Here is a 10228-nt window from a genome sequence, read left to right on the forward strand (position 1 = left end):
CCGTCTATGTCGAATATCCAACCTCAAACTAACTTCACCGTGGGTATTTTCAGCACCATCACAAAATACACCTTTTTTTGTAAAAACTCAGATACGTGCTTTATTATACAAGCTTTGTTTGATTGACAGCTTTGTGAACGCGGAAGTTAATTAACCTCCTCTCAGCCAATCACGATCACGTATTCCCGGATATAAACAGCTGATATGTGTCTGAGGGGAGTCTTGTTGCAGAGCCAGACGCGGGGAGGGAGGGACTCGAACTCCCAAAAAGCATCAGTCCGAGTTGTTGCAAAACGTCCGATCTGCAGCCTGGAACTTCGAAAACACGTTTAAAAATTGAAGTGAGGGTGGATACCAGGACCATGGCGGGTAAAAGCACGCTTTCTGTTGTTACATTATTTACTGGCGTTTAGCTAACAAGGAGGAAAGACCGTTATTTTGTTTGTGATGCAATCCAGATGCTTTCTGCGTTTAATACTGGGGCTCACTTCCGCAACACACGCGCCCGCAACAGACGCACTTCTTCTGCTTCCCGCCCTACTTTTCCTGCTCTTTGTTACTTTATAAGGAGAGTAAGATACCTGTGTCTGTTTCAGAAGAAGCATCAGTTGTGGAGGAGGGTCTCCCCCCCTCTCAGACCCCGCTGGTGTCATTCAGCTTCGAGAGGAACGTCAACTGGAAACAGAAGTACCTGGAGGCTGAGCCCAAAGCTCTGGGGGTACTGTGTGTGTGTGTGTGTGTGTGTGTGTGTGTGTGTGTGTGTGTGTGTGTGTGTGTGTGTGTGTGTGTGTGTGTGTGTGTGTGTGTGTGTGTGTGTGTGTGTGTGTGTGTGTGTGTGTGTGTGTGTGTGTGTGTGTGTGTGTGTGTGTGTGTGTGTGTGTGTGTGTGTGTGTGTGTGTGTGTGTGTGTGTGTGTGTGTGTGTGTGTGTGTGTGTGTGTGTGTGTGTGTGTGTGTGTGTGGTGTACAATACATTATTGTCAAAATACCTAATTACTAGTCAAAGTTCTGCATTCAAAATCAAACTTAAGTAAGCAAAATGTACTTACGGTTTTAAAAGTATTCATTATGCAGAACATTTTCTTTATGTGTGTATATCATTATATTTATATATGTGACCTTTCTAGATAATATTTGTTGCATCAAGTAGCATTTTACTGTTGTAGACTAACACAGTTCTAATTGACTTTTTTGAAAATATTTTAATAATTTGACTTAAAAAGTTAGTCTACTAGTTTAATTTTTAGAGATGCATTGTTAAAAGTACCTAAAGCTGTTAAATAAATGTAGTGGAGTAAAATTACAGTATTTACCTCTTAAATGTATTTGAGGTATTAAGTAGCATGAAATGGAAATACTCAAGTAAAGTACCTCAAAATTGTACTTAAGTACAGTTCCTAAGTAATTGTACTTAGTTACTTCCCACCTCTGCTCTACAGAGCCTGAGCTTGTCATCTTGAGATGTTCTCTCTGTTCTCCAGATCACTCAGATCGGCCTCAGTCTGTTTCAGATCATCAGCTCGGTGGTGTTCAGATCCAAAGGCCTGATTTTTGATTTCCCTGGTGACATACCGGTCATCATCTTATCTCTACTGGTAAGCATATCCAGAACTTTGAATATTCATTCCTCATTAGCAGAACAAAAGATGGAGCAGTTATTATTTATTTATTATTCTATTTATCTTTGTCGTGGCTTGTTCATGACTGTAAATGTATTTGAAGTGATTTTATAAAATATTTTTGTTGCGTTAGTTGTCTTTTGTAAAGCCCATTGAATTCCACCATGTTGTTTTACATTTTCTATGTGTAGGGGGGCCTAAGGTGCCAATTATAACACTGCCGCAGAGTGATTAAAGGTTAGCGTGCTCACATGATTCCTGTTCTGTTCACAGGTGTTAATAGCTGGGAGTTTGACCGTAGCAGCACAGAACCTGCATCTCCCAACGGTGAGTTACCGGCTGGAGGGTGGACACTAATATCTCTCAAATCTCACAGGATCACCAATTATATATGAGCCACATAATAACTAGTCCCAAATACAAATATCCAGGCGTACTTGCTTTAATATACAATGGAACATGTCAAAATGTCTTGTCATAGGAATTTAGGACTAGTTTGCACTTTTATACAATCCACAAAAACAGAACTGATCAGTCACTTCCTCTATAGGAGCAGTTGGATTTGTCAGCCATTTTGCTCCTTCAACTGGTTGCACGCAGTGGAAGAAGGAACCATTTATTAAAGGATCAGTGCAGGGAAGCTAAACACCAGAGTGGCTGTGACTTAAAGGGGATGTATAATGAACATTTTCTGGTTCATACTTACAGTTTATTTTGGGTTTCTAGTAGAACATTATTTTTCTCACGTCTGGAACACTCTGTTTTAGCGCCTGTCTCTTTAAGATAGGTCTGTATTCTACTGGCCTGCAAGGGGAGTTATGTTACAGTTTAAGGATATGTTCTTACCTAAACATGCATTGAAAGGTGATTTTTTTTTTGTGGGATATTTCCACTTTAAGAGACTACGGATAAGAGTGAAGTGGGTAATCCCAGTTGTGGCAATTGAAAACGTTAGTACACCTAGTACATTGGACAGTGGATTGAACAGGATTTGCTTTGCTGTTTTAATTTCCTAATTTAAATATCAAGTAATTCTCTGTTATTTTATCACGTCTGTAAATATCTTCTAAAACAAAGCAAACAGGTGTCATTTAAAACAAATGTTGTGTCTTGTATCTCGTGCTCTTCAGCTGAGGGCGTGTTTGGGGATGCAGATCGTGGCTGTCCCCGCCTCCATCGCCAACATGATCTTCGCTCTGGTTAAAATGAATGATATCCCCTACTTCTGCTGGCACTACTACTACTATGACCAGAACTCCACCTCACTAGGAGAGCAATGCCATAACATAGAGGTGAGCTCTTATAAGATCCAGACTTTTAACTTAATACTTCATTTGAGTTGGATAATGACACTCCTGTAAGTGGAATGCTTGTTTTTATAACAACAAACATTCTGATCCCATTACAGAGCACGATTTCACACTTCTCTTCCGAGTGTGTGGTCATTAACGTTGCCCTGGTGACCATCTCCATCACTGTGGCCGCCTACTGCTGCAAGGTGACCAACTGCTGCTCGCCAGCCCCCAAAATGGTGAGTCAACAACTCTCTGAACCACTGGTTTCATCATGGAGGTCCTCTGTGTTTTAATACTACCTGAATACATACCAAACGACCAGAGAAATGAAGATGGAGGGCCAGCATGATCATGTTCGGACCCTCATAGGAGAGGAATAAATGTGTTCAGATACCTTTTAGAGAGGTAGAACAAAGCACAATGGTGTTTTAATTCCTTCAACATGTCTAGTCTTTGAAATACATGGTTCTAAAAATATATTTTACTGCAAAATTAGTTTTATTGGTCCATGTTTGTATAATTTCCCTTACAAATAAAAAGTAAAAAATGTAATCTTCTTTAAAAAGGATTGTGTCCACAAAAATGATCAGAATGTCACTAAATGAAGACTAGACATTCACAGGCATTGCACACATTCAAACAAAGATTTCTTCATTACCTTTGAAATATATACACTTAAACACACACAAGTTATAGGCCGAAATGGAGTAGGAAATTGAAAAACCACTAGATAAGTATATACTTTTCTGACATTATTAAAGTAAGGAGGCCAGTCACCAACAAATGTAATTTGTATACCAACTGTTACTTTTTCCTAAAAATAGGTTATTTTACTATTAAACTTCACCCTATGCTGTCCGCAGCCCGTAACAGTAACTAGTGCCCCCAAACAACAAGGGGGTCCTGTGGGTGTAGATGTGGAGGGAGGGGCACAACCCATAGATCAACAGATATAATATAACTATGTGTTATACAAGCATCCATTTCAAAAACGAGTACATTACTACAGTAGCTTTAAACGCAGCAGGTGTTAACATTTGTTCTTGTTTGTGTTTGCCCCCCTCAGCCGGTGATCACGGTGCAGGCCCCCCCCGCCCAGCTGTGAGGGGCAAACAGATGTTCAGCTACACACAAATGCTACATAAAATGTAAAAGTGCACTAATCAACATTTTTGTATAACCAATGTATCAAATAACTATGTGAAATGTGAAAGGGGTTTGTTTGAGCAGCTTATGAGACAGTTATGTTTAAAGACTTGGTGAGACCAGACCAGAGCTAAAAGGAGAGCAGAACTCCAGCTGGACACAAACAACAACTGTTGATCTGTGTCTGATGGATGTGTTCTTCCATCATTGTCATAGCAACTATATAACCCGATAAAATGTAAAAGAAAATTTGTTCACAGCTTGGAAAAAAAATAATGAATGCATCTTGAAAAATGTACTTTTTAAAGTATTAAATTACATTATCACGCTTCTGCACATTTTTCATTTCATCTCTAATAATACAATTCATCTCAGTCTATTTTGATCTTTAAAATGCTACAGTAATAACAACAATCAGAATACCTTTATTCATCCCAGAGGGGAAATGTGCATTTGTTACAGCAAGAAAAGAGCCAGACAGCTCAATATTACCCAAGAAGCATGCATTAAACAAATATTAAAGATACAAATGTTATTTTTAAGGGACAAATGCCTAAAATATATACAGAAAGATATTGAATCCTACATTAGATAGTATTAATGTGATTTAATGAACGTGCCATTGCTGTTCTTTGGGCGTGATAACGGTCATCATCCTCAGCTGTCCTACGGCGAAACATGTCCATAGCGTGTGCTTTTCGTCGTCCAATCCTTTTGTTAAGGCTTCTTAACCGCCTTCGCCTCCGACTCAGCATTTCTATTGCATTTGAATGGTGGATCTGTATTTGTATTTGTGGCTGAGTTATTGGCTTAAATAACTCAGTTACAAAGCTGTATAACACGAGCACCAAAACGTCAACTCCATACCGTGGGTGTTTCTCAATCTCGAGTAAAGCTGCTTCAGAGCCACTATTTCAAGCATACTACGTCATCGAGTGCCGCCGAAGTACTGTTCCAATCTCCAGCATACTTGGAAATCTACCGAGCCCGGCGTACTCCGTTTGGAGAAATATCGAGGCTGCACATGAGTAGACTCCGCGGTTTTAAAATCCCCACAATGCTTTGCGCACGGAACAATTTCCCCAAATCTGTGGCGGAAGATGTAAGGCAGGGCCTCTCATATGACGCACACCTGCACACTTGCTAGCATGTTCCACACTTCGTTTTCCGAATGGCAGGAAGTATTCTTGACTCGCTTCTGAAGCAAGATGCTCGGCAGACATGTGCTACCAAGCAAGCGTACTCGCGATTGAGAAACACCCCGTGTCTGAGGTCGGAAGGTAAACAGAAGCATACAGCGGAAGCGGAAGTTTTTTTTCTTCTTCTTCTCTCGGTTTTTTGGCGAATTGCAACTTTAAGGTGCATACCGCCACCTACTGTACTCGCCGTGAAGTTGTTTGCGGCCTGCCAGTAAACCCAAAGCAGAAGAAGAAGAAGTGACGTCAGCGGCTCATTTGCCTAATCCTCCCCCAGGAACTCATTTTGGTGTGAACGCGATCTGCTTTAGTTCATCAGAACTAAAAGAGCTCTCATGAACTAAAGTTCTCATGAACTATTGTGGGAAAAGTACTTGGTGTGAACGCGCCTCTTGTTACTGTCTATTGATATTGTTTTTCATGTTCAAATAATATTTCATTAATATGTTCCATTTCCATTTGTAGGCTATAGAGTAGGTGCTACTTTACTTTTCCAGTTTTGCAAGATCCGTTTCTTGTACATTTTGGTACTTCCTTTATTTAATATTAATAATTGTATTGAAAATTCAGGGTTAAGGTTACGGTTGGGGGTTAGTGTTTTCATTCAGCAATTTGAGCAGTGGCGGCTGGTGGAAAATATTTTAGGTGGGGCTGTGGAAATGGTGATCAAACAATACTAGTGGGGTCCTGGGGGATGCTCCCCCGGTAATTTTTTTTGAGAAAAGACCCCTTAAATTATGACTTCTGGTGATGTTAGAGGGGGGGGGAAGGACAATTTGAGGCTTAAAAATATGAGAAGACTGATCAATACCTCCATAACTTCAGTGTGGTTAGCTATGAATCTTCCAAAACTTCCAAACACCTTGTCCTGGACATAGTTTCTACAGCATAAACTGTGCAACAGTACAGTAGGCCCACAAACTGCAGAACACCGGGGCTTTGGGAACACTGATTTAATTCCCATTTAACCTGTTAAGGGGCTTTTTTCCCTCGTTTTTTTTCTCACGAAACTGTGTCTCAGGGCTTCTTAAAATGTAATAAACTATTCATGTGTCCTACTCAGAGGAAATGCATCTAACTGATGATATGAACCATGTTTACCGAAACAAAACACAAGTCTCACAAGAAGCGTCTAAATGAGCCCTGAGCGAAAAAATGCTAACGCACTCTAGGTATCAATCAATCGATATATCGGATATGCACAAACAAGCTTACAAGCTGAGATTCCACAGATTCTAGAAATATAAGTATTGTAACGTTCGACATAGGGAGTCGGAAACAGGCTTCAAGTTCTTAGTGTTTAATAACTCCTTTGTTCGCTTACACTTATAGAATCCAGCTCAGGTTACAGGTTACAGGTTTGTCCTTACTCTCTACTCCACTCCCTAACTCACACTCCCAGCAGGGTCAACGTCACGACACCCCAGCCCTCCCCCCTCTGCTCCCCCAACCACAGGCCCGCACACCGACCAGCATTACTGTGCAGCTCCGTGATTGGCAGAGAGACGGGGGACGCTTGAGTGACACACCCAGCACCCTATGCAGGGTCGCTACACTACCCCCCTACTACAAAGTTCCTCGCCCACGAGGGACACATAAAAAACTAGAACAAAAACCTGCAACTAAACACTAACCCACAGCAGCGAGAACGTGTAACACATTTTTCTTTAGTTGAACTAGGAAGGTCTGGGTGGACTACCATCCCTTCCAGTGAGACCAGGGCGCATTCTTGCCCTCTACAGGAACCGAGGGGTCTCACTATAAACTTTATTTCACCTTTCTTTATTGATTTTCACTTATATCAAAACAGAACAGGGTACATAAAAATGCAGATGTGTAATCATACAATTGAATTGAATTACATTTGTACCACAAATAAAAATGTCATTGCAGTACATATACTGTGTAAGCACATACACATAATATATATATACATATTCATACACACCCACAGATGCACTTAAAGAAATAAAATAAATAATACAATCCAATAAAATAAACAGTAAATTAAAAGGGAGGGGGAGGGGGGGCTTCATGCAGTCAGATTGGCACAGGGGAGTTTGTTAAAATAGTCAAGGAAAGGCTGCCAGATCTTGTAGTATTTGTTAACACATCCCTGGCTACGATACCTCAGCTCCTCCAGCTGCAAATGTGCCATCACATCCCTCACCCAGTGGGCATGAGATGGTGGAGTCCGGTCTTTCCATTTGAGGAGGATTAGACGGCGGGCAAGAAGGGTTGCAAACGCAAGTGAGTGTGACTGGCAATTAGAGAGGGAGACCCCCTCAGGGGCTACTCCAAACACAGCTATTATGGGATTTGGTTGTATGTTCTGGCCATACATCAATGAAAAAGTTTCAAATATAGAAGACCAAAATGGGGCAATGGACTGACAGGAGAAAAACATGTGCAATAGGGTAGCCGTGGCACAATGACACCTCTGGCATGTAGGATCAACATCAGGGTACAGCCTGGCAAGCCTGCTCCTGCACAGATGTAATCGATGGAACACTTTAAATTGAAGTACTCCATGCCTCACACAGACGGAGGATTTATGTATGTTCTCAGTCGCAGACCGCCAGGTCTCATCGGTTAGTTCTATGCCCATTTCTTCTTCCCAGGCACCCTTAAGGTGGTTAAGAGAAGGGCTAGAGATTTCTTGAATAATATTATATAGCTTTGAGATATAGCCTCCCTGACAAGGTTTAAGGCCCAGGCAGTCTTCCATCCATCCACCAGGTGGGGCGGCCGGGAAGGAGGGAAATTGTTTTCTTGTAAAATCGCGAATTTGTAAATATCTAAAATAATGATTCCTTGGGATGTCATATTCTTTAACTAAATGTTCAAAGGATGTGAATACCCCTTCGTAGAACAGATCAGCAACACACTTAAGTTCCTTCCGGGACCACAGGTGGAAAGCGGAGTCTATCAGGGCTGGTTTGAAAGCCGGATTGCGAACTATGGGGATGAAGGAGATAGTTTGTCTATATCCAAAATGCCTCCTGAACTGTGACCATATCCTAAGAGAGCTATTGACCACAGGGTTGTTCGAGTGATATTTTCTACTAAGTGGTAAAGGAGCACACATCAGGGAGGCAGGGGCCAGTGGTTCACACGAGTGTTGTTCCATGCTAGACCAAATAGGACCGCCCCCTTCCCGGAAATGACTCATCCAAAATGCCATTTTATGGATATTGGCAGCCCAGTAGTAGTGTAAAAAATTAGGCAGTGCAAGACCCCCCTCTGACTTTCTTTTCTCAAGAAATGCCTTACGCAGACGGGGAATTTTCTTATTCCAGATAAAAGTGGAAATATATTTGTCCAGGTCTTTAAAAAACTTTTTAGGGAGAAAAACAGGAATTGACTGAAAATAATACAGCATACGTGGCATAATAACCATTTTAATGGTGTTCACCCTGCCCGCCAACGAAATAGGGAGCGACGCCCAGCGCTTTAGGTCCTCATTAACCTTGTCCAGAGCTGGTTGCAGGTTCTTTTTAAACAGGGTTTTAAAGTCCTGTGTCACACACACTCCCAGGTAGGTGAAAGAGTCAATGGCCACTTTAAAGGGGAGTTCGCTAAATGAAAGCTTGGCCGCAGTCTCATTGATGGGGAAGAGTACACTCTTGGTCATGTTGACCTTATACCCAGACGCCTTCCCGAAAGAGGTGATTACATCGAGTGCAGCCGGAATGGACCTAAGCGGGTCGGAGCAGTACAGTAAAACATCGTCCGCATACAAAGACAGCTTATGCGTATAGCCTCCCCGCTCAATGCCTGTAAAATTTGACCGATTCCTGAGCGCAGCTGCTAACGGTTCTATGGCTATATCAAACAAGAGGGGGGACAGGGGGCATCCCTGCCTTGTGCCCCGTTGAAGCCGGAAGTATTTTGAAATTATATTATTAGTGCGAACTGCTGCCTGAGGTGCAGAGTAGAGGACCTTTATCCAGGAGATAAAGCATGGGCCGATGCCAAATTTAGCAAGAGTTGCAAATAGGTAGTCAAATTCAATGCGATCAAAGGCTTTGTGTGCGTCTAGAGAGATGAGGGCCTCTGTAGAGAGTCCTGGATTTGAGTAAATTATATTATATAGGCGCCGAAGATTCCCAAAAGACTGTCAGCCTTTTACAAACCCTGTTTGGTCCGGGTGGATGATTCTATGCAGAACAGTCTCAAGGCACAGAGCTAAAGCTTTGGAGAGAATTTTGTTATCACAACAGACTAGACTTACTGGTCTGTAAGAGTCGCATTTTGCTGGATCTTTGCCCTTTTTAAGGATGACTGTTATCACCGCCTGAGCTAATGTGGGGGGCAGTGAACCCTGCTGGAGTGCCTCTGCATATACTTCGCGCAGCACAGGCGTCAGTTTGCCGGCAAATTTTTTATAGAATTCAATAGGGAAGCCATCCGGTCCCGGGGCTTTACCACTTTTCATACTTTTAATAGCGCGATTTATCTCCTCATTAGAAATGTCCCCCTCTAAAGCCGAGACATCGTCAGGATCCAGTGTTGGAAGCTTAAGGTCCTTTAGAAAGTTAGCTGTCAGAGAGTCATCCGAGACTTCTGATGAATAAAGATCTTCATAGAAACTCTTAAATTGATCATTAATGCCCCTTTGATCTGAAATGGTGTCCCCATTTACCGTTCCAATTTCCGCAATTAAACTGTCTGCAGCCGACTGCCTTAATTGATGGGAGAGTAATTTACTGGCCCGCTCCCCATGTTCATAATGGGTCTGCCTAGATCTCAGATGAAGGTCCTCTATGTAGATGGATGCCAGAGAGTCATATTGCACCTGCACTGCAATGCGTTCCTTATACAGTTCAGCAGAGGGCTTTGTTGAGTGTATTCTATCAATGTCCCTGATCCGATTAGCAAGTTCTGTCATTCGCTTTGTCCTTTTTCTGCTAATACTGATTGAATATGATATTATTTGCCCACGAAGATAAGCCTTCATGGCCTCCCATACAA

General features: G+C 42.0%; 1 protein-coding gene across 2 annotated transcripts; it reads left to right on the plus strand.

Moving 5' to 3' along the window:
- Window positions 1-208: 208 nt before the first annotated feature.
- Window positions 209-4390, plus strand: LOC117482658. 2 transcript variants are annotated; one of them, XM_034130842.1, is made up of 7 exons: window positions 209-369; window positions 600-718; window positions 1480-1593; window positions 1891-1944; window positions 2748-2909; window positions 3026-3148; window positions 3979-4390. In XM_034130842.1, exons 1-7 carry the CDS (start codon window positions 363-365, stop codon window positions 4015-4017), a joined length of 618 nt encoding a protein of 205 aa, XP_033986733.1. In that variant the 5' UTR covers window positions 209-362; the 3' UTR covers window positions 4018-4390. The 2 variants fall into 2 exon arrangements, with proteins under 2 accessions (XP_033986733.1, XP_033986732.1); XM_034130841.1 differs by having other exon boundaries at window positions 210-369; window positions 597-718.
- The last annotated feature ends 5838 nt before the right edge of the window (window positions 4391-10228 follow it).

This window comes from Trematomus bernacchii, unplaced genomic scaffold (genome assembly GCF_902827165.1).
Source record: "Trematomus bernacchii unplaced genomic scaffold, fTreBer1.1, whole genome shotgun sequence".
Classification (NCBI taxonomy): Eukaryota; Metazoa; Chordata; class Actinopteri; order Perciformes; family Nototheniidae; genus Trematomus; species Trematomus bernacchii.

Coding starts and splice junctions, on each gene's coding strand:
- LOC117482658 (XM_034130841.1), top strand. Junction 719..1,479: donor CTGAGCCCAAAGCTCTGGGG/GTACTGTGTGTG, acceptor TCTGTTCTCCAG/ATCACTCAGATCGGCCTCAG. Junction 2,910..3,025: donor AGCAATGCCATAACATAGAG/GTGAGCTCTTAT, acceptor ATCCCATTACAG/AGCACGATTTCACACTTCTC.